Here is a 24,029-nt window from a genome sequence, read left to right as displayed (position 1 = left end):
AGGAGACGAAATGATTACAAATTAAAGGCTAGCCTGGGCTACATAGCCAGATCCTGTCTCAAGAACAAAAGACAAAACAAACAAAAACTCTTTAGAGCCCAGCAATAATGGTGCAAGCCTTTGATCCCAGCACTCAGGAGGCAGAGGCAGGTGGCTCTTTGAGTTTGAGGCCAGCCTGGTCTACGGAGCAAGTCCCAGGACAGCCAGGGTTACACAGAGAAACTGTATTTAGAAAATAAATAAATAAATAAATAAATAAATAAATAAATAAATAAATAAATAGCCTGCTTCTTAGAGGTGACACTCAGGGCACTGATGACTACTTGCCACCAAATCTGTCAACCTGAGTTTGGCCTCATGAATTCACATAGTGGAAAAAGAGTGTCAAAAACCCAAAGTCGTCCTCTGTCTTCCGTAGTTCTGCTCGCCCCATAAATGAATAAATGTAAGAAAAACATTTAAAGTAAAAAATAAACTAAGAGGACTGTAGAAATAAAAAGACATTCCAGCAGAGTCAAACCTGGGCCAGCTCCATCAAACAAGACTTAGGTATGGGGTGGGGCATGGACAAGAGGCAAAGACTACAAGAAGCAGTTCTTACCAAGGCTGCCTAGGAAGGGGAGAGGAAGGCGGCTGACTCGGCTTTACCGATGACCCTACCACACTAAGGCAATCAGGGTGGGAAGAAAGACCCGAGTGGAAGAAGGAAGGGTGGGGTGGTGTGAGCCAGCTTCAGCCTGCCTTCAGCCTTTACTGGAGCTACCCGAGCATCCTTTTACCACTGTCTCCCTTCCTCTTCCTCTCTCTGTTTTGAAAGCCACTGAGATGTTCTCACAGTTCAGGAGAGGAAATGGCCTTTGGAGAATCATAAAGCAGTAAAAATAGACAAGAAATTATATCTTGGCAAGCCCTTAAGGAGACTCCATAAGGTCCTGACTTAAAAACATGTAGGTCTAGATGAACCTTCCTTCGGGTGGAGGCTAAGCCACTTCCTCTCTCTTGCTGCACCCCGGCCTATGAGAGTTCCTCTTTCTTACACATGTTTACTGCAAGCTAAGCAATGCTACAGGCCTTGGAAGATCAGGAGGCCAGCAATGTTCCTGATTGCACGCAGCGGTCTATTAGTCTATTAGTCTGCAGCTTGGGCAAATGGAACACTTGTCCCAGCCTCAGTTTCTCCATCCACAAACAGGGACGATGATAATGATATGTACCCAGAGAGCTGGATGAGGATCAAATGGGGTTTTTGGCACTTAGAGGCGCTGTGCAGCAAGCAGGCATAGCTGGCTTAGATCTTCACCACCAACCGCCCTCTCCCAAAGACCCAATCCACTCCAGGAACCTGCCCCTGACCGAGGCGCCCATCTCACCTGGTTTCGTACACAGGTAGGAGTAAAAGCCCTCCGACTTGAGCATGATGAGCAGCGAACCCCAGCCCAGGAGGACTGCCGAGAAGAGGAGGTTTTCCAACACAGCAGTGCAGGCCATCCACCAGCGGCGCCGATGGGCAGTGGCCAGGGTGGGCGCCATGGTGCGGTGTGGCGGTGGCCGGGCTCCGGCTCTGCAGACACCTGCGCACAGACCTCAGCTTCAGCGGTGGCTCTACCCAAGCCGTGTGACCGCTGGCGCACAGCGACCAGCCTGTCAACCCCCTGCAGCCAAGGCTATAGGTGCAAGCCGCAAAAGAAGAGAACCCTAGCCCTGTCAGGGACCTGGGCCACCCCGAACCCACAGCTGCCTGGTACCGCTACCTTAGGACACAGTGGAGTCCTGCTGGCCAAGAGGAAAGGCTTCTCCCTTAGTTCACTCGGAGGTAAACTGAGGCATGGCAGCTAGAAAAGGGCTAATGTATGCTCAAGGACGTGGAGTTGGTCCTGATCCCAAGCAAGACTGAACAGCTACTTTGGTGGCCGGAAAGGGAGGCAGTTCGCAGTAAGGTCACCTGAGCAGAGGCACACCTGAGAGCTGCCACTCCCAGGGACCCTGACAGGCTCCCTCCCGCCCGCACTCGAGACCCTTCCTTAGAGCTAGTTCCTTCAACCACAAAATCAGCACCGGGAGCCCCGGAACGGCCCGCCCACGGCGCTTTCATTGGCGGGACCGCACAGGAACTGCCCCGCCATTGGTTAGTGTTTAGGTCGCTAGGCGCAACCGCCACGCGAACCCCGCATGGGAGAGGCGAAGCCGGTTCAAACCGGCGGCGCGAGCTAACCGTGTGACCCCCGTGTCGGGCTGTTACCCCGGCAATTAGCCCGTTTCCATAGAAGCGGATCCCGTCCCTCTGTCCTCCGTGTTCTTTTCCTTACGTCTCCCTCCCAGTGAAGTCCCTCTGATAACATGCGCCTTCCCTCTAACACCTGCCTGTGAGCAGCTTCAGGTTCCCGTACCCTCGTCTGAGGCCCGGATCCTGGGAATCCAGCTCACCCAGCTCCTACAGTGTGTGTCGGGCCCGCCCGGCGCCTTTTCTGTCCCCTTTATTTCCAGCCCTTTTATTCCTATCCTAAGATGAAAAACACTGCTGCCCGTTGATTGGCTGAGTGGGGCTGGAAACAGGCATCGGCCAATCAGCAGCTACCCGCCCGCCCCCCGGCGAGCAGAAGCCGGTTCCGGCCGGACTTGGAGACAAACAAGAGGAATGGGGGGGCTGGGGGGCGGCTTGGAACGGCCCAGCTCTACCCAGTTAAACTGGAGTGCCCCTCGACCCGGTGGCCCCGCGGGCATCGCCCCACGCCCTTCTCCGAGCCCTCTTCCTTGTCAAGTCCCTGGGTCAGCGTTTCAGGGAGTCTTGGTCCACAGCGAGCTGGGCTCCAGCACCTTGCGGTTCGGCCCGCAGTGTAGACCACCGTCCTCGCTTGGGGAGAACCAGAGCCGGATGCTCCAGCTCCATAGGCCATTGCCGCCCTTTTGTGCTGTGTTTCCCGGCCTGCTCCTTGGGCTTTTGTCCGGGTTCCTCGCTACCTAGCCCCAGTTGTCCTATCCAGGCTCTGTCTACGGGTATCAGAACGCCCCGAACCCAGGTCTTGGCATCGTTCCTGCATCCCTGGTAGATCTCCTGACTCACCCGGTCCTTGCCCTCAGGTGCCTCCTGCCTGGTCTTTAATCGGTGTCCCTTTAAGATCTGTAGTCAGGATTTCGGACCGAGACGCCCCTGGTCCTCCATTCAGACGTCACCATCCCCATCCCGTGCCCTCTTTTTTCTCGGTGCCCTCAGAGACCGGTCAGTGTTCAGGCCGGTCACCTTGGCATGCCCTGCCCTCCTCCTTTCCCAAATGACTCTTTCATGTGGCTGGCACACTCTTCCACCCTTTATGCTGTGAGCAATCCGGAGCACCTAGTCTAAGTCTGGCTTTGGAGGGCGCGATAGATCGCTAGGGGTCTAGAGAGCTCCCTCCTTTCTGTATCATCAGCTGAGCTGCGCTGCTCTGAAGACCTGCCTGCACCGGAGGTGGAGCATCAGCTCGAAAGATTTAGCTGTCCGGCTGAGTCTCCCTGAGGAGGCACTAGCCTACCCTCAGAAAACACTCGGTATCCCTCAGATTCTCCACATTTAAAAGGCCGGCTTCCTTTAGGGCTGAGGGAGTCCCTAGCAGCCTGGCTCGGCTTCCCTCAGCTTGACTGCGCCCCCTGGCGCCCAGAACCTTCGCTAGCCAGTGCATGCTCTCCCAGACTGGGTCTAGGCTTGCTTTTGGGTTTGGGGCCTGATGACCTACTGTGCAGAATCTCATAAGCTCCAAATTGGACCTACCACCTACCGATAGATTAAGCCCTTCAGTCCTTTCCCTAAGCAATGTGCTTGAGGACTTGAGTACCTTTTCCAGATATATCTAAAAATGCCCCCCCTTTTAAAATTGTGACCCTCTTCTCCCTCAGATGGGCGCGCGTGCGTGCGTGCGTGCGTGTGTGCGTAGCTGTCCTGGAACTCGATATGTAGACCAGGCTGGTCTCTGCCTCCTACTACTGGGGAGTTCGAAGGCATCCTACTGATACATCTAATGATGTTAGACACTGTGAACTTAACTTTTCAACAGAATAGTTAGATTTTCTACTGTGAGTCTCCCCCTTCCCACTGACCCCACTGCACCAGTATAACCTGGTATCCTGTTTATCTTATCTGCCCTTTTCTGTTCCTGGGACACGACTATTCATCCAGCAATCTCTGCATCACATATCTACTCCACAGTGAATTGTAGGAAATGTAAACCTGACCTTGATAAACCTGACCTATTGCTAGGTCCTGCAGAAACTCTCTACCTTATTCTTGGAGATAAAGTTTAAGTTCCCCAACTGACTGAACCATGCTGCTTCCTACACAGCAGCCTTTTCCTCCCCCTGCTCCTGGATGCTCCACTCCTGTGGGATTGCCAAGGTTCTGGCTTTGTGCTGCTTTCACCAGTGGCCCTTTCTTAGGCAGCGCCTAAGCCTTCCTAGCCACTCTCCTTGCCGTTTGCCTTCTTTGTCTGCTGACTGTGGTGCCTTATAATGTGTATCCCCGTTTTCCTCTGGCTGTGAGTTCCTTGGGGGCAGATATGCCTTAGTCCTAGGTGCACAGTATGAGTCATGGAAGGAAAACACGAGCAAGTGGAAAGTACCAGGTTCAAGGACAGAAGATCACCGAGTGCTGCAAGGATGGTGGGAGGGTCAGTGATAATGGCCTTTTATTGATAGCTAAACTAGTACTCCATGCTTTTACACTGGGAGCCACTCAATCCCTAAGACTGCCCTGGATATAGCCATTATCTGTATAGTCCAGATGGAAAACAGGAGTTAGGTGGCTTTTTCAAATAAAACAAGACATCACTGTTGAGATGAAACTATGATTACTTCTCCTCCTCCTTATTTGTATTTTTTTTTAAGATTTTACGTACATGAGTACCCTGTAGCTGTCTTCAGACACACCAGAAGAGGGCATCAGATCTCATTACAGATGGTTGTGAGCCACCATGTGGTTGCTGGGAATTGAACTCAGGACCTCTGGAAGAGCAGTCAGTGCTCTTAACTGCTGAGCCATCTCTCCAGTCCATATTCTCATTCTTTTTAAATTGAGAGAGCCCAGGCTAAAACTTCAGGACGTTTGGCAAGTCTTAAAGAAATAAGTCAGGAGGAATAGGAGTTCAAGAACAGCCTTATCACAAAATGACACAAGGCTCAGCAGACCATCAGAAGAGGGGTCCCACAAACGTGTATGTGCATACTGCACACAAAACGTAAAAACCAATCAGATTGAGGAGAGCACATCCTCAATGTATAAAAGGGACTTACAAATCATCAGAAAGGACGAGTGCCGCCCCATCTGAAGTCGTGAGTTCAAGCCAGGCGTGATGGCACATATTTAATCTCAGCACCAGGGAGGTAGAGGCAGGAACATTTAAGTTCAAGGCCAGCCTGGTCTACACAGAGTTCCTGGCCAGTGCTGACCAGGGTTATCCATTGAGACCCTGATCTTTATTCTTTATTTGTTTAATTTGTTTTTTGTTTGTTGTTTTTTGTTGTTGTTGTTGTTGTTGTTGTTGTTGTTGTTTTTCAAGACAGGGTTTCTCTGTAGCCCTCGCTGTTCTGGAGCACACTCTTTAGGACAGGCTGGCCTCCAACTCAGAGACTGTCTCTGCTTTCCAAGTGCTGGGATTAAAGGTGTAAGCCAAGTCTGGTGGCTCATACCTCTAATCCCAACACCCAGGGGAACAGAACAGGTGGATTGCCTTGTGTTCCAGGGCTGCCTTGGATGTGGACTGAGATCCAGGTCAGCCTAAGCAACAGAACAAGACTTTCAAAAACCAAAGATTTAATATAATCAGATACTGTGTAGAAAAATATGCGACCACTTTAAAGGTCTGAAAAGGTTGGGGATTTAGCTCAGTGGTAGAGCGCTTGCCTAGGAAGCACAAGGCCCTGGGTTCGGTCCCCAGCTCCGGGGAAAAAAAATAAAGGTCTGAAAAGAACCTCCACCTTAATATGAGCATAGTAAGAAGATATCTTTTTTAAAGTTTCCAAGTGTTTTGACTAAATGTACGTAATATGCACCACAGTATGCATTACCCATGAAGGCCAGAAGAGGGCACCAGGTCACCTGGAACTAGAGTTAACTGGCTGAGTTGCCAAGATGGGAAGCAAATCTGGACCTCCTCAAAAGCAGCAAATGATCTTGTTTGGTTGGTTGGTTGGTTGGTTGGTTGGTTGGTTGGTTGGTTGGTTGGTTGGTTTTTGTTTTTTGTTTTTTGTTTTTTTGTTTTTTGGTTCTTTTTTTTTTTTCTGGAGCTGGGGACCGAACCCAGTGCCTTGCGCTTCCTAGGCAAGCGCTCTACCACTGAGCTAAATCCCCAACCCTGGTTGGTTTTTTTGAGACATGTTTCTCTGTGTAGCCCTGGCTGTCCTGGAACTTGCTCTGTCCACCAGGCTGGCCTCAAACTCAAGAGATCTTCCTGCTCCTGCCTCCCAAGTGTTAGAATATCAAAGGCGTGCACCCACCACAGCCTGGCATTACCAAAAAAAAAAAAAAAAAAAAAAAAAAAAAAAATTCAGGAAAAAAATGTAAAGAGAAGTGGGGGTGAGTGGTGTGGTAGACAGAAGAGCAGATGCCAAGTAGGAGTGAGAGCCTGGGCCCACCCATCTTCAGCATCAAAGGAAACAGCAATGAATGGCGGGAACTGCGCTGTGCTCCCCCACCCTGTTAGTGACTTTATATCTGCACATACCAAGTTCTTAAACCTTTAAACGTATTTCATATGTATGTTTGTTTTGCATGCATGAGTGTTCTGTAAGTGGCTTCATGCCTGATTTCCTCAACGAGCTGTGAGCCACCATGTGGTGGCTGGGGACCAAGCCCAGCTCCTCTGGAGGAGCAGTCAGTGCTCTCACCCACTGAGCCATCTCTCCAGATCCACCTAGCAAATATTTTTGAATAACATATCTAGCCATTGTGTAGAGATCAACTGTAAGAAATAGCTGCTCGCTGAGCTGATGTGTAACTCAGCTGGTAGCTTGCCTAACCATGCATGAAGCCCTATAAAAACAGACAACTAGGGGCTGGAGAAATGGCTCAGAGGTTAAGAGCACTGCCTGTTCTTCCAGAGGTCCTGAGTTCAATTCCCAGCAACCACATGGTGGCTCACACCCATCTGTAATGGGATCTGATGCCCTCTTCTGGTGTGTACAGTGTACTTATATATAATACACAAATAAATCTTTAAAAAAAAAACAAAAACAAAAACAAAAAACAGACAACTCAGGTTGTACAGGCCAGCACTTGAGGATCATAAACTCAAGGGCATTCTCAGTCACAGAGCATGTCTGAGACCAGCTTGGGCTGTAAGAGAGACCCTGTCTCAAAAGAGGATGGTTAGTGAAATGGCTCAGTGGTTAGACGCACTTAGGTCACAGGCCCAGTTCCAGCCCCAAACTGACAGGAAGGAACCACAGAGAATTGGCCACTGACCACCAAATGCAGGTCGTGGTACATACCTCCCCCAAATAAATAAATTATAAAGTTTCTAAAAGAAATATTTGTTTAATCAAACTTTATCATCAAACATCTAGGTTGTTTTCCATTTCAGAAGAAAAAAATGTTTTGAAGTGATGAATAGTCTTGGGATGGAATCCAGGACAACGGAGGAAAAGCCCTGTAGCCGTCTCCTCCTTCCTCTGACCCTGTTACACAGGGTCTCCGCTCAGGCCTTCTAGTCCCACCTGGGGACACAGCCAGGGCCAGACCCACAGCCAGCTGGCCTCTAACCCTTGCCTCTTCCAGGGCAGAGTTTCTGTCTAGTCTGTCTCAGCTTTGGCATCATTTTCCGGCACAAAGCCCAATCTGGTCCACATCAGCTTCAGCACCCTGCTCTCACTGCATCCTGTATCCCCAGCCACACTCTTCCCACTCACCAAACTCAAGGTCCTCAATGCTGCAGCATGGGCACAACATTCTCATACAGGGGCTCCTCCTGTTCCTGTTCTTCAGCCTGCTTCTGGGAACCCTGCTCCGGGGAACTGCTTCCAACGACTGGCTCCTGGACTGTCCCTAAGCTCTCAATGCCATCTCCCAGACCTCTGGATGCTTCCTCTGGCTTAACTGCGGTGGACTCCATGGCCCCGGAGAGCACAGCACCTGGAGCTGAGCCAGAGCTCTGGGACAGCCCGGAGCTGGCCTGGTTCCGACCCAGAGATCGGCGCAAAGGCTTAGGGATGGCACTCTTTACCTTGGGCGCCGCCTGATCTTTCTGGTAGTTTCCCAAACGACGAAAGACAGACCAGACAGGGCCCTCAGGTTTCTGGGGTGTCCCTGCCAGCATATAGATAGTGGCCACAGACCCTGAGCTCTCCTGGATGCCTCCATCGGTGGTTTCCACACATTCGGTCACTGTCCGGCTACCAGGTGGAAGTTGGCCGTGACTAGTGGCAGCATCTCCAGAGCTTGTGGCTGTAGGAACATCCTCTTCTGGGTTTTCTTGCTCTGGGCCTGTAGACTCCTCAGCCTCTTGCCCTTCAGGACGTGGCTGAGCACCTCTGGAGAGTCTCTTGGGTTTTCGTATGGGGCTGGAGAGATCCCCAGAGCTTCGGCCATTTTGTGGTGCAAACTTAGTGCCTTCAGCAAAGGAGACGGATGGCCTCTTGGCCCGAGCCAGGCTGGAGGTGCGTGGGATGGGGAATGGTGTGGAGGCGTCCTCAGGGGGAGGGAAGGGGCCTCCAGGAAGGCTGGCTGCTGGTGATTCTTCTTGGGTCATAGGGACTGTCTCTGCCAAGGGAGAAAACAGAAGAACTTCAGCTGGGTACGCTGCTCTAATCCATTCTACGGGGGTGCGGAATCTTCCCAGAGACAGGAAAGAATGAGGTGGGGAGAGGATGGTGTAGTAGACACCTCTCCTTTACTCTTTTCTCTCTACCCCTCCTTGACTTGAACCACTGCACATGGTTCCATTTATCCAAAACACCATCACTGCTGCCTAATTTTCCCTTGGCCAGTTCCTACCGACTCAGCTCAACATAGCTATTGCCAACAGGTACATTCCTTAACCCCAGCTACCCGCAGCACAGGTAGCTTCAGAGTCTCTCCTTCTGTTTGCATGCCCCCACTAAAGCATGACAGTTGTGGCCGTCCTCTGAGCCAAGCAACTGCCATGTTGGAGTGCTGTCCTGTGCTCTTGGAAAAAGATTATCCGGGGCTGGGGATTTAGCTCAGTGGTAGAGCGCTTACCTAGGAAGCGCAAGGCCCTGGGTTCGGTCCCTAGCTCCGAAAAAAAGAACCAAAAAAAAAAAAAAAAAAAAAAAAAAGATTATCCCAGCTGGATTTGCTGACTGCTTACATGCCCTCATGGAGGGATGGGGTAAGAGACACTTACTCGAGCCTCCAGCCTTCCCTATCACCCTTTGGATGCAGCTGTACCTTAATGGCATGAGGCCTCTGGAGAGGGCTAGAATATGTCAGCTGCAGAACATATGGGAGAGGAGGGCTCTAGCACGTGACTGGGTAAGTCCACATCCCTATGGGAAAAGGCTTTCTAGATATGGCCTTTATAGATAAGGCTTTATAGATATTGCAGGGAGGACCAACTGTATCCTGTAAATAACCCTTCTCCTGTGCTCTGTATGAAACCCAATAAACTCACCAGTCCCCAGAATGAGCTTTGATAGCATCGTGTCTTGGTTTGTTGTTGGGACCTTAGTTTTAGGAGAAGGGGTAGAGGTTGCTTATGTCTCCCCCTGGGAAGGAATTTTAGCAATGATGACCCATTCTGTCCTCTATTGTCAGGTGACATCTCTTTTTATATCTATCTATCTACCTACCTATCTATCTATCTACCTACCTATCTACCTATCTACCTACCTACCTGTCTGTCTGTCTATCTATCTACCTACCTGTCTACCTATCTACCTATCTACCTACCTACCTGTCTGTCTATCTATCTATCTACCTACCTGTCTACCTATCTACCTACCTACCTGTCTGTCAGTCTGTCTATCTATCTATCTATCTATCTATCTTGAGACAGAGCCTCTTTGCAGGGAGCACTCCTGGCTCCCTGGAGCTCACGATGTAGACCAAGCTGGCCTCAAACTCAAACTCACAAAGATCCACCTGCCTGGGCCTCCCAAATGCCAGGATTAAAGGCGTGTGCCACTGTACCCGGCATGACATTATTCTTTTTACTGTTCGATACAAGCTTAGTGAGGACAGGATGTTCCTTTGTTCTGAACTCATTCTCAGAGCCAGAAACAGCAAGTGGTAGAGAACAAGCACAGACATCTGTCAAAGGAACACAGAAGGTGCCACCGTGGTGGTCGTGGGGGGCAGGGCTTCCTGGGATGAGTGGGCAGTCTGGGGCTACCTTCTCGAGGTGGCATGAAGTAGGCGTGAGCTTCGTCCTCTTCTCCAGAGTCGGGATCAGACGAGAAAGAGTCGTCAGAGGCCCAGCCAGCAGAGGGTGGCTCGATGAAACTGTGGTTGAAGGGAACCTCTGGATCATGGTGAGAAACTGCAGGGGTTCCGGGTCAGACGTAGGCCTTGATGGGAAGCCTTGTCCCATCTTAGCCCTCGACTCCTGACCCTGACCCCCGGTGCCACTTACCTGTCACCCAAGGTAGCTTGTAGTTACTGAGGGAGCCACAGGGCAGTGCCGAGCCCAGGCTGGTGAGGGCCCCCCACACCTGCTGCTTCATCCTGAAAAAGGCAGCTCCATTTCTCTCAGGCCTGAGAGGGAGGCAAAGAGCGGGCGATCAGTGCACAAGGCCCAAGGAACCCATGTCAGACTGGCAGGGCCTGTCACGTGACAACATCTGCTTCAGCGGCACTGCACATGGATGACAGAATAAAATCCAAACCACGGAGTCCAAAATCTAAACCCCCAGAAGGCAACATAGCTCTACCACAGGCCGCGATCCCTTCTGCAAACTTCCATCTCCAAAAATGTTTACATTGTGATTCATAACCGTAGCAAAATTACAGTTGTGAATGGCAATAATTCTATGCTGGGGGTGGGGGGAGGCGGTCACCATAACAGGAGGAACTGTGTCAAAGGGTCACACGGCCGTAGGAAAGTTAAGAACCACTGCTCTAGAGCCAGGCGGGGCTGAGTAGCCATGTCGGCGCTGATTTCACTTTTCCTGGCCTCCGTTGTAAATCTGACAGGTTTGGCACGGCCCAGAACCGAGTACTAGGACTAGATACCTGCAATGGTTTCTCACAAATGTACGTCTTAGGAATATCATCCTAGCGGAAGCCCACTCTTCACCACTCACTCTACTCCATCTCCAAACTGGAGTGACAGTTTGTCAGAGGATAAGTCCTCTTCTTCTGGAGGGTAGGAGTGGGCTGCCCCCACCTCTAGGCTATATCCTCATTATGAATGCCTGCAGCACAGAGGACAAAGTCAAGGACCAGGGTCTAGTATGGTGGCATACTCCCAGACTCCTAGCATGCGCGTGGCTGAGGCGTGAGGACGTCCAGTTCATGACAGCCTGAGCTACCTAGTGAGGTATTTTATCAGAAAGCAAGCAAACCAACAAGGCTGAGGGTGAGTTCCGAGGTAGAGCATTTGCTTGGTACGAGCAAGCCATGGCTCTCACTCCTAGCATGATGGAGGAGAAAGAGCCCTGGGTAGAGTCCAAAAAGCCAGGCAGGGCCTCTGAGAACCCACGTACCTCAGCATCTTTGTAAACTGAAGAAACCAACCGTCTCACCACCACATTCCCTGTTCTAGACTTCCACGATGTGGTGTGTCCAAGGGACCAAGAGATACGAAGACGAACACATTCTCTTGGGCCTCACACGGTCCTTCCTCCATAATCTACCCTTCAGGCTGTGCTCTCTGCAAAAGCATGGCTCCGACTTCTCTGTCCCTCTCTTTCTTGACCGTTTGAAATCTAGTCTCTTCCCTTCTCTCTGAGCTGTATGGGTTCTCCTCTGTCCCAGCTCTTGCAGCGCCGTCATGAGCTCAGCCTTCTGCTGCAGGTTAGGCTCCGAGTCCCCTGCCACGCAGTACTCCTGCTCATGTGACTCAGACACGTCCTTGTTGGCAAGACAGGTAGTTCCAGGCTTTGGTCTGTACCAGGCAACTCTACCTAGAGTGACAAGTTCAGTCCTTCCCCACCCCAAAGGAACGTGCGTAAGGACCGGAGTTTACCTGTCCTTGGGGTCCAGTCGGGAAGCTGAGCAGCAGTAGACACAGCAGATAATGCCCATGAGGAGCAGCAGCAGAGGTACCAGGATGCCCACAATGAGGGCATTTTTACCATGTGGGCCTAGGAACATGGGAGATGGTCACACATTCAGGGCCTTTGAGGATCCTGTCTCTGGAGTGTGCCCAATCCTTCCCTGCTGCTGAGACTCCTGTAGCCCATGGAAATGATCAAATGTTCCCATGCTCCCTCCACTTACCCAGCTGGCAGGCCCCAGACTCAGGGTGGCAGAGCCCCTCTGGGCATTGGCAGGGCATAGAACAGTTGTTTCCGTGGAAGCCAGAAGGGCAGGAACTATTGCAGCTAGGGGTACATAATAGGAAAGGCAGGCTGAAGGCACCACAGAAGGATAGCAAAGTAGAGTTCTGGATACCGTCCCCAGGTCCTGCCAGGAGGCCCTTCTAAGCCACATCCCAAATGGCCCTAAGATGTTGAGAGTGCTTCACTCTAGAGGCTTTGGGTGATAGCCCTTATCCCTCAGACTTAATGTGGGAGAAACAAGATGCCTTGCATCGAGACCAGCCCTGCTCCTCACTCCCTGGACCTCCATCCCTTTCTTTGTAAAACAGGTCCTCTCCACTGGACCCTGTGTGTTGTCCTTCAGAAGGATACCCGCCTGGAGTTGCTGACTGCTTGGCACCTGAAGAACTAGAGGAGCGACAGTGGGATCTGGGTCCCACCCCTAAGCAAGCCCTCATCCGAATGAGGCACTAACTCCTTTTTCTTTTCCTCCAGATATTTTTATTTTCCTTTAAAAATTATTTTAACTTTTTCTACCTTTTTTATTTTTTTAATTTATTTATTTTTCTTCTTCTTCTTTTTTTTTTTTTTTCTTTTCGGAGCTGGGGACCGAACCCAGGGCCTTGTGCTTGCTAGGCAAGCGCTCTACCACTGAGCTAAATCCCCAACCCCTATTTTTTTTTTAGTCCTTTTAGATTAACCCACCCCACACAGGAGAACTAACATCTTTATGACCGGGTGGGAAAGAGGGTTTCTGGGAAGTGGAGAGGCTCAGTGGGGGGAATTTAAGAAACATTACACAGAGGTCTGACCTCATCTCCCATAATGCCGTGTCCCCAAGGCCTAGTTCTTACCTGGTCCCCCAGTAGCCAGCACTGCAGACACATTCCCCAGTCACCGCATTGCAAGTCCCCTGAACACAGGCAGGGCAGGTAGAGCTGCAGCCCTTCCCAAAGGTACCAAGGGGACAAGGTTTCTCACACCTGAGGTTACATGAGGGAAGCAGGACTCAGAATTGGGAGGGCAGGAAGTCCTGTAACCTCTCCTATGTCTTCCTGGGCATGGGGTCCCAAAACGGCCATTCCCCTGCAGCAAAGCTCAAGTATACATGGCCTTGAAGCTAGAGCCAAACCCAAGTGGGTGACAAACTACAGGTCTCTGAGGGAGAAGGAAAGGACTAAGGAGGAGGCAGCTAGACGAACACCCTTCCCAGAGCCCCCTCAGAACTTCTGCTTCCCCTCAGCCCCGCCAGGAGGCAGTTCCTGAGCTGTGTGAACTGAATTTTATGCAAGTGGTGGTCTCCCAGAAAGAACAGCTGAAAGGAGGGGTCAAGGAGAAAATGTGTTCAGAGCAAGGAAGCCCTTCACCTGTGCCCCAGCCAACCAGGGTCGCAGCGCTGGCAGTGCCCAGTTTCCACTTGACAGGGCTCTTCAAGTCGGCAGCGGGGGCACTTCCCAGTGCACCTCTCACCAAAGGTGCCTGGAGGACATGGCTGCTTGCACTGAGTTCCGTTCCAGCCCGGCTTGCAGGACTCACAGTTGCCGGTGACTGGAGAGCACGTGGCATTCGGCTCACAGTGGCCACAGCTGGCAGAGAAAGGGATCATGGGAGCACTGGGGTCAGACCGAGTGCCATACTTTACTGCCTGTGAACTGCCCACATGGTCAGGCCTACAGGCACTGGAAAAATCCGGGTCCCAGATGTACCACGCAGGCTGTAGCCTCAGTTTCTCCGTGTTGTGCACTGGAAAGTTTTTTTTTTTTTTTTTTTTTTGGTTCTTTTTTTACGGAGCTGGGGACCGAACCCAGGGCCTTGCGCTTCCTAGGTAAGCGCTCTACCACTGAGCTAAATCCCCAGCCCCTCTAGCTCACTCCTGACTCCCTGCTCTGTGACTCATCCTTCCCTGGGCTCACAAAGGATGCTGTGAGCCACCAGCTGAGCCAGAGCAGCCAAGTTCCCTCCCACCCCTCACTTCCCTCCCACTCAACCTCCCCGCCCTCCAGCCCTCCCTCCTCCCCACCCCACCCTCCCCCCAGCTGTCCTTTCTCGGCTGTTCCCATACCACACAATCTCTGAGGTTAGGACAGAGTGGCTGGTTAGGACAGAGTGGCTGCGGGCAGAGACACATGTCACATAAGAACCGCTTAGGAGGCTGCTGAGAGGAGAGTCACTTAAGCACAGGAGTTTGAGATTAGCCTGGGTAACATACAGAGACTCTTTGCTTTTTTATTTAATTTCTAAGGGTATATTAGTTTAACTATAATGAAAAAGCCTACAGATTCATTCTTCTTGAACACACGCATGGTACATTACAGCTTTCAGAGCCAGTAGAAACCCTTTCTTTCTTTTTCTTTTTATTAACGTGTATGTGTATTTTGCTTGCATGTATGTCTGTACACCACTTGAGTGCCTTGTGACCATGGAAGCCAGAAGAGAGTTTCAGCTCTCCTGAAACTGGAGTTACAGATGATTTCAAGCCATCAAGTGTGCGTGCTGAGAATCGAACCCTGGATCTCTGCAAGAGCAGTCAGTCCTCTTCACTGCTGAGCCACCTCTCCAGCCATCCAGGATTCTGTCTTTGTAAAAGACAAATAATGCTGCCTTTAATTCCAGCACCAGAAAAATCATACAGCAGGGCAGAGGCAGAGGCAGAAGAGCTCAGGTCTCTGAGTTTGAAGTCAACCTGTATAGTGAGATCTTGTCTCAAAAAGCAATACATAGGTGCTAGAGAGATGACTCAATAGTTAGGAACGATTACTGAACCAACAGTGGTTCTCAGCCTGTGGGTCACAACCCCTCTAAGGACATTGACATCCTCTTACGAGGGTCACATAGCAGATATACTGCACATCAGCTATTTATATCACAATTCATAATGGTAGCAAAATTACAGTTATGAAGTAGCAATGATGATAATTTTATGGTTGGGAGGATCACCACAACATGAGGAACTGTATGAAAGGGTGGGAGCTTTAGTAAGGTTGAGAACCACTGTTGGTATGGGGTTCAGTTTCCAGTACCCACACGCTGACTACAGCTATATATAACTCTAACTCTAGGGGACCTAGTGTCCTCCTCTGGACTCTGCAGGCATTCAGTGCACATACATACATGCTGGCAAAAAACTCACGTGTGTAAAATAAAAAGAAGGATCTAAAGAAAATTATTAAAAAATACATAAATGAAAAGATAAAGAAAAATAGAAGTTATTTCATCATGGTAGTTTCAGGATTAAGTCTATCATAATTTCCCAGTGATGCTAATGGGAATTTGATTCCTCTCTGCTGATACTTAATCATCTGGGATCCATTATCAAGGAGAAAGAGTGATCATAAACTCAGTATAGCTGAGCTGGGTGTGGTGGCCCATGTTCACAATTCCAGCACTTCCGAGGCAGAGGCAGAAAGACCTCTGCAAAGTGAATAGTGGCCTGAGATACCCAGAAAAGACATTGTCTTAAAAAAAATCATTTTGGGGGTTGGGGATTTAGCTCAGTGGTAGAGCGCTTGCCTAGAAAGCGCAAGGCCCTGGCTTCAGTCCCCAGCTCCGAAAAAAAGAAAAGAAAAAAAAAATCATTTTGTCTGATTCTGACCAGCATTGGAGGCGTGTGTGTGTGTGTGTGTGTGTGTGTGTGTGTGTGTGTGTGTGTGTGTCTGTGTCTGTGTGTGGTGTTTATTACAAGCTGGAAGTGGTGGTTTGGACCTGAAGTCCTAGCACTCAGGAAGCAGAGGAGGGAAGACTGGCTGGGTTATATAGTGAGTCCCAGGCCTGTCTGAGCTACAGAGTGAGACCATGTCCCAAAAATATGAAAGAAAAAGGGTCGGGGAGCTGGCTGCTGTGGTCAAGGTCTTGGGAGGTGGAGGAAGGAGGATCAGGAGTTTGAGGTCAGTCTAAGCCACAACAGATTGGAACTCACACCAAAACCAAACCAAACCAAACAAGAGAGAGGAAGGAAGGAAGAAAACAAAGAAAAAGACTGCAGTACATTCCTACTCGTTCTTAGGAAAGGCTGAGTTTGTGTTTTCTCCTTACATTTGGATTCATGTTGTTTCAAATACTCACTATGGAGTATGGGATATAATATCTTGCTCTCTATTTTGCTTCTGACTTTTCTGGTATTGGAAACTGAACCTAGGACTTAGTGCATGCCAGGCCAGCTTTCTACTACTGGGCCGCATCCCCAGACCCATTCTTTGTTCTAAATGAAGCTTATTGCTACTATGTGAGGGGGAGGGGCATCATCAACAGTGTCTTCATGTAGCCCAGGCTAGCCTCAGACTTGCCTGAGAGGCTTACCCAGCCCCAACAGGCTGGACATCGATTTGTGTTAGTCTTTTTGAGTCTCACTTATATAGTGCTGGCTGACTTGAACTTGTTATGTAAACCAGGCTAGGAACTTGCAACCTCACAGGGAATCCTCTTGCTACTGAGTGCTAGGATTACACACACACACATACACACATATACACATACATAATACATACATTCACATATACATATACACATACATACATACACACATACATATATACACATACACATACATACACACAGACAGACAGACATATACACAATACATACACATACTTGTACACACATACATACACACACAGACAGACATATACAAAATACATACACATACATGTACACACATGCATACATACATACATACACACACACACACATACACACTTTTTTTTTTTGAGACGGAGTTTCACTATGTAGTTCTGGATGTCCTAGAACTACATAAACCAGGCTGGCCCCAAACATGCAGAGATCAACCTGCTTCTGCTCACCAGAGCTTGGATTAAAGGCATATACCACTGTGCTCAGAAAAAAAAAATACGTTTGTGTGTGTGTGTGTGTGTGCGTGCGTGCGTGTGTGTGTGTGCACTTACTGGTCAGCACAGGGCAACAGATGTGTGTCCTGAGAACACCACTCAGGGCCTCTGAAAGAGCAGCACGATGAAGTCTTAACTACTGGGCTCTCTCTCCAGCCAGTGGTTTGTACTTTTTAACATTAATGGGCTGAGAAAAGAAGGCATAAGTAGACCTAGATGCATGGACGTGTTCTGTGTTTCTTTCATCCTTGCCTTGTATATATTTTGGAGATTGCCTGCGACCTCCCTCTGTACACCTGTTTAGTTTCTTGCCCACCCCTTACCCTGTTGCTGGCTCACCTTTCTTTGCACTGCGCTCCATAGCGGCCGGGCTTGCAAGGCAGCTCACAGAGGGCTCCTTGGAAGCCAGGAGGGCAGGAGCAGTGGCCGGAAGTAACGCTGCATTGTCCTCGCACACACTGGCACCTGCGACTACACTCTGGACCCCACCAGCCCTGCAGGCAGGTGCAACGGCCGGAGTCCTGAAGGCAGGGCGAGGTATGGCAGTTGCAACTGAAGCTGCAGCGGTGGCCCCACCAGCCCGTCGGGCATATGCAGGCTCCAGTGACCTGGTCACAGCGCGCTAATGGGTTGCATTGGCAGGGGCGACGACACGTAGGTGACCACCAGCCGGGGTCGCAGTGGCACAAGCCCGTCTTTGGGTCGCATTTTCCGTGGGGGCCGCAGGTGCAGGGGAACTCACAGAGCTTGCCCCAGTAGTTGGGTTGGCACTGGCACACACCCGTGGCTGGTTCGCACTGGCCACGTGGATGGCAAGGGCAGGTCTCACGACAGTCGGGGCCCCAGTACTGGCCTGGACAGCCTGTGAGGTTAGTAATGGGAGATAATCGGGTTCAGGGCTGGGCACAGGTCCTTGCCCTGACCCTTCCTCAAGTAAGAGGATACTAGTTTGATCTTCAAGAGCCAAGGACAGACCCTGAGAACATCTGGCAGCCTCTCCTCCTGGGACTCAGCTCACTTCCGGCCCCAGATTCAGATGACAAAACCCTTAGTCTTGGCTTAGCCTCCATTTCACATTCCAGAACACAGATCTTGAGTTTGACAGGCCAGGCTCACAGGTGGATGGGATGTCACTCATGTCCCTTCCCTCTCTCTGCTAAGGTGTCCCCCTGTCCTTGGCTATCACCAGCATCTGAATTTTAGGTAGAAGATGCCTACCAGGGTGGTAGGAAAGTACATATGTCCCCTTCCAGTCCAGGGATTCTTGGTACCTGCCACTTGCCCCTTGAGAGCCTAGTTCTAGGCACCTTCTTTTACCCACCATTCAAGTATGAGGTATAGTTGGAGAATCACAGGTCCACCCCTCGGCGTCTCTTTATTAATCTTTACTGAGAAGTTAAAAGGGAAGGTGCCCGATAGCCCAGGGCCATTTCCAGGATCATTTCTCACTTCTGAGCCCATTTCCTAAGCAGAGCTTGGGGAATTCTGACCTTACCCACTCTATGTTCACCTCTCTTTTCTTTTTTCTTTCTTTTTTTTTCAGAGCTGGGGATCGAACCCAGGGCCTTGCGCTTGCTAGGCAAGCGCTCTACCACTGAGCTAAATCCCCAACCCCAATGTTCACCTCTCTACTTGCTTTGCCTGCTTCCTGCCCCTTACCCAGTTCTGCCCAGAAACTTCACCCAGTTGTGAAAACTCACGGGAGCTGCAATGGGCTCCGAAGAATCCAGGTTTACATCGACAGAGGCCCGGCTTCACACACACCTCATCTTTCTTGCAGGCATCAGGCCCCTCACAGATGGCTGAAAGACACCCCACCCAGGCTTGAAAGGACTGGGGGACAAAAAGTAAGGGGCACCCCTGGGCCTTTCACCCACTCCTGGGGTTCTGCTCCCTTCAAAGCCATCCTTAGTGCTGGAGAGGGGTAATGTGTCACAGGGTGGACACTGCTTCCAGAGCTTAGGAGGGGACATAGAGTAGAAAGGTTGCCACTGGGTCACATCCTTCCTTTTCCTTGGCTAGGGGACTGTCCTGGCTACTCACGGATGGTGCATTCTTGGTCCTTCTGCCTCCAGCCCGAACAACACTGGAGCTCAGAGGGGCTGTGGGGTAGAAATGGGGCACCAGGGCCCCATAGCATGGGTCACCGATGCTGGCTGAGATGTGGGATCTTCCCCAGCTCTCCTTAGGAAATTTAGCCCAGTGTCACAGGCCACAAGTCACGGTGTCCATCCCCGCAACCCTTCTTTTTCCCTTCCCTGACCTTCCTACCATCTGCATGATGGCCTCTCAAAGTTCCCTTCCTTGAGGCTCATGGCTTCCCACCCACCTCTTTATTTTCCAAAATGACGCAACACTAGTCAGCCACCACATCAGTCGGACTCCCACAAGACCCACCTGCTGCCTATACAGACGTGCTGACCAGCTGGATCTAGCGTGGATCCCTGGATCTCCCGAGTCCAGAACAGCAACAGTGAGAACACCAGCCCTAGTCCCATGGCGGTCAGCATAGTAGGAGGGCCTGGTTTGATCTGGTCCCACAGCTCCCAACCCCCTCCCTACTTCCTCCCAAGGCTTTTCCTGAGGAAGCCAGGATAGAGGGCGGGCTGCCATAAGGCACCTCCCTGAGAGGGCAGGCAGCTTAACACACAGAAATGAAAGGGAAAATAGAGCTAATGGTGAAAACTGAGTGAATTTAGCCAGGAGGAAGCCAAAAGACTGAAGTTTCAGGTTCCCTAAACCTTGAAGACAGGCAAAGGGATGGGCTGGGGGTAGGAGCCATAACCCCCAAATAAGGAGGTGTTCTTCATCCTCAGTGAGGGGCAGAGGTGACCTTCGAATGAAACATCACCATGCCTCTGCTCCTGGCAGGATTGGGAGGTAACATGGACCACCGACAGACAGAACAAGAGCATTTTCAGGGGTATTATGGGTATTTATTGCACTGGTCACCTGCCTAAGCCCCAGGGAAGCAGGCAGGCAGCCCTCTGTCACACAATGGGGAAAAGCAGAGCTCAGAGATACCTTTACCTATGGCTCTCTCTCTCTCTCTATTTTTTTTTAAAGATTTATTTATTATATGTAAGTACACTGTAGCTGTCAGAACAGGGCATTGGATCCCATTACAGATGGTTGTGAGCCACCATGTGTTTGCTGGGATTTGAATTCAGGACCTCTGGAAGAACAGTCAGTGCTCTTAACCACTGAGCCATCTCTCCAGCCCCCTATCTCTGGCTCTTAAGTGTGGTACAGAGATGTCAAGAAAGGGAGACAGGCTGAAGTCCCATCATGCCTAGTACAGGTATGGGGGGGTTGCAGGGCTCATCCTCATTTGAAGTCACACATCCATGCACAGTTAGCTGGAACCCAGAGTTAAGCCTCCTGCATAGCTGAAGCCCTCAGACCAAGATGTTCACCGAGAGCAGAGGACTAGTCAGGAGCTGGGGGCGGGAAGGTTGTCCACAGGTTGCAGGTAGGGTTGCGGTGGGGCCCCTTCTCCTTCCTGTGTCCTGCTGGGAGCTGTGTTGCTGGTCTCAGCTTCAGGGGCCTCAGTTTCCCCCTGATACCATAAGCCAAAGCTGGAAGGAAAGCCAAGAGAGGTACACTGAGATGTCAAGGATGCAGGCTGAGGGTCAAGAAAGGTGGAGAAGGGGGTTTGGAGGAAAGAGGACAGCACAGGTCATAGGGAAATGAAGGCATGTAGGGCAGAGAAGCAGGAGGGAAGACAGATCTTTTTTTTTTTCTTTTTTTTGGGGCTGGGGACCAAACCCAGGGCCTTGCGCGCTCGCTAGGCAAGCGCTCTACCGCTGAGCTAAATCCCCAACTCGGGAAGACAGATCTTAGAACAGCGTGAAAGGCAGTGGAGTGGAAAGGAAGAGTGGAGAAGAGCAAGGCAGGCCCCTCCTTCACCCTCCTCTAGTCCCCTCCTCCAACATACAAATTCTGGATTCTGGACCCAGGAACTAGGGGAACATCTTCCTTGTCATTAGAGAGCAGGAGCCACGAGCCATCCTCATCATCACTAGGATAAAGAAATGCAAGGGCTGTATATCAGGGCTTAAGGGATGCAACGAGTCCAACTTATGTGGAGCCTCCTGAAGGACTTTCAGGAGCATCGGGGGAGGATGGAGCGATTACAGAGGCCTTAGGACTGGAGAGGGGACACTGAGGGACATAAAGGACATTTTATAGCCTGGCAGACACTCGTCCCTCACAAGGCTGCACAGCTTCCTTTAGTAAAGAGATCCAGCCAAGGAAGGACACCTGAGCCTGGAGAAGCAGCATCGATAGTTTCTTCAGCACGATGCACAGGGCAAGTGGGAGCAGTGGGTTCCAGAGGACAGCACGGCAGCTGGACAGCAGGCTTAGTGAGGTGCAGGGCACGCCTAAGTTGCATCACTGGGCACAGCAGAACTGCAGCAGGCCAAGGGGCTCGTTCGATGGGCCCGGAGGCAGGATCTTACCTGCTCTCTGCTTCTTCAGGTGTCCCCAACATCTTGGCCTTGATCTTTCTCCTCTGTTTTTTGACTGCCACTTTCATGGCTTCAAGCAGAAGCCCAGGGACTCGGTGGTCTGTGAGCATCTCTCTAGAGAAGAGGGAAGAGAAGAAAGTGGGAACTCCAACAGGAGGTGTCAATCAAGCACCTGAGCTCTGCTCACTGTTTCCCCGGGAAACACGTGAAAGCTCTACACTGCCAACACCTCTGAACTGAGCTTAGATGGCCCCTCCTAAGGATAAAGCTTGATGCTTCAGCTCGGTGACCCCTGGTGCTGCCCTGTTTGAATGAGGTTCCAGAAAGGCAAGGACTATGGAAGTTACTTCTTCCCAGTTGCCTGAGCAAGACACTGGCAATTGTCACTGCTGATCTATAAATGGTCCGAAGAATAAGGTGGGGTGACCAGGAACAGGCTTGTTCCTCACCGCTGGAAATATGCCAACTCCTCCTTGAGCAAGAATACATTGGCTTTGAGCTCATTCCGCTCCTGAAGGATCTGCTCAACCTCTTCCCTGCTGAATCCACACTGGACAGCCTCTGGAGGGTTCCCTGACTGCTTCTGAGCATCCACCTGTGCAAGGACAGGAATAGTCAGAGAGCAGTCTCTCTCTTTTTTTTTTTTTAAAGATTTATTTATTCATTTATTATATATAAGTACACTGTAGCTGTCTTCAGACACACCAGAAGAGGGCATCGGGTCTCCTTACAGATGGTTGTGAGCCACCATGTGGTTGCTGGGAATTGAACTCAGGACCTCTGGAAGAGCAGTCGGGTGCTCCAGCCCGAGAGCAGTCTCTCTTAGCTCTCTCCTAAGTCCCAGCGTTCGCAATAATGTTAGAGGAAGTGTCTGCCAGGAAAACTTAGGGGACAAGGTTGCTGCTACATAGTTAGCAGACAACTGCTGTTGCTGCCTTCCGACTTCCTGGATACTTTCTATACCGCATGGCACACCCAGGCTGGGCATACCCAGGCTGGGTCACCAACTGCTGAATGCTGTGAGCTCTGGGATGTATTTTGACTCCGCTCCGGCTCTCACCGGGTCATCTGGGGTTGCCGCATCGGGCTCCAAGCTCTGTTCTTTGGCCAGCTGTTGGGAACGATCCCGAGCTGTCTGGCGCTCTCTCTCCCGGTCCCGCGCCGCCCTCAATTGGGTCTGCACTGCGGCCAGCTTGTGCCTCAGCTCAGAGTTGACCAGCAGGAGGCGCTGCAGCTGTTCCTGCAGCTGGGAGTGGAGCGAGAGAGTTAGGGGGCGGGACTCCGAAGGCCGCAGCGGCCCCACCCAACTCTGTGCTCCTGTCCGGCCCCGCCCTCACCGCTTCGGTCTCCTGGCTTCGGCGCAGCAGATCTCGGTTGTGTGCCCGAAGCTCATCCCGCTGTCTGTCTGTCACCTCCTTGAGCTGTCGGAGCAGCGCGCGCTCCTCTGAGGAAGGGGTGTTTTTAGCACCACCGGTCTCTGGGGTGCGCAGGCCCCGGCTGTCCCCAGCTCGCTCTACTCCAGCAGGGCTTGCACTCACCCTGCGGCTCGGAGCCTAGCTCCTGGCGGAGGCGCTGGTTCTCCTCACGCAGCCGCCGCAGTTCCACTTCAGCCTGCTGTGTGGACACCTGCAGTTGAGGGAGCCAGGGGTCTCAGGGTTAGGCCTGCCGGCTCCCGGGTGGGTAAAAGGAGGAGTCGGTAACTCACCCAGTCTGGAGCCGGCCCCACGGCGGCCTTTTCCAAGAGCTCCAGCGCCCGCACTACTAGTGGCACCAGCCCAGCTGCCGCGTCGGGTCCGAAACGGCGTGCCAGTTCCTGTAGCTCAGTGCCCAGAGCCCCCGCTAGATGGTATACCAGCTCAGCGACTGACCCCGTGCCCACTAAAGAGGCCTGGCTGAGTAGCCCAGGCGCTGCCCTCCTGGGCTCCATTTTTCCCTCTCTTAAGGTCAAAAGCTACCCACACCCTCAACTGTTGCAGGAAAAAGCTTAACAGTTCCGGCCCAGGAAGTTTAGGGCCATAAGGGGCGGGGTAGAAGCAACGGAGAGGAACAAATAGGGGGAAAGGCCTTGGGGTAGGAGAATGCTCTGGGCTCTTGAGCCCTACAAGGTCACTGGATACAGGTCAGCCAACTTCCAGGCAGGTATCCAAGTTGAGGACTAGGGCTGTAAGTGGTCACTTTAGGCAAGCCCTCCCCATAGTGCCTGATCCAGGCTCCACCCCTGGACTTGGCTGCCAAGCACTTCAGAGAATTGAAAGACTGAACTGAAGGTCAGCAAGTAGCCTCTACTGGACTGCAGGGACAGTCACTTAAGTAT

The 24,029-nt window shown here is 51.3% G+C and overlaps 3 protein-coding genes across 14 annotated transcripts in view; all 3 read right to left on the bottom strand.

Annotated features, from left to right (window-relative positions):
• Slc43a2 (solute carrier family 43 member 2) overlaps positions 1–3,577 on the bottom strand; it is a 45,391-nt gene extending 41,814 nt beyond the window's left edge. For 5 of the 11 annotated variants that reach the window (XR_015630382.1, XR_015630381.1, XR_015630386.1 and 2 more), the window contains 2 exon segments: positions 1,752–2,029; positions 1,371–1,571 (listed from right to left, as the gene is read on the bottom strand). Coding sequence is in view for 5 of the 11 variants with exons in the window: in NM_001439657.1 (NP_001426586.1) it covers positions 1,371–1,530 (160 nt within the window). In the remaining 6 variants the exon portion in view is untranslated. 11 annotated transcript variants of the gene reach the window in all.
• A 3,904-nt stretch (positions 3,578–7,481) lies between these two features.
• On the bottom strand, positions 7,482–19,776 carry Scarf1 (scavenger receptor class F, member 1). Of its 2 annotated transcripts, none has more exons than XM_087572005.1 (11): positions 19,641–19,776; positions 19,287–19,345; positions 18,944–19,045; positions 17,583–18,105; positions 13,770–14,978; positions 13,257–13,385; positions 12,362–12,465; positions 12,108–12,225; positions 10,554–10,675; positions 10,314–10,460; positions 7,482–8,722 (listed from the first exon to the last, which is right to left on the bottom strand). In XM_087572005.1, exons 5-11 carry the CDS (start codon positions 14,006–14,008, stop codon positions 7,887–7,889), a joined length of 1,695 nt encoding a protein of 564 aa, XP_087428131.1. In that variant the 5' UTR covers positions 14,009–14,978; positions 17,583–18,105; positions 18,944–19,045; positions 19,287–19,345; positions 19,641–19,776; the 3' UTR covers positions 7,482–7,886.
• A 761-nt stretch (positions 19,777–20,537) lies between these two features.
• Rilp (Rab interacting lysosomal protein) lies at positions 20,538–23,697 on the bottom strand. Its single transcript, NM_001105811.1, is given in 8 exon segments — positions 20,538–20,821; positions 21,181–21,264; positions 21,707–21,829; positions 22,165–22,310; positions 22,776–22,961; positions 23,053–23,159; positions 23,254–23,341; positions 23,421–23,697. Coding segments are annotated over 8 exon segments (1,101 nt in total). The 5' UTR covers positions 23,643–23,697; the 3' UTR covers positions 20,538–20,676.
• Positions 23,698–24,029: the final 332 nt, after the last annotated feature.

Source organism: Rattus norvegicus, chromosome 10, assembly GCF_021556685.1.
Source record: "Rattus norvegicus strain SHRSP/BbbUtx chromosome 10, alternate assembly SHRSP_T2T, whole genome shotgun sequence".
Lineage (NCBI taxonomy): Eukaryota > Metazoa > Chordata > Mammalia > Rodentia > Muridae > Rattus > Rattus norvegicus.
This window is presented reverse-complemented; position numbering and strand designations above follow the sequence as displayed.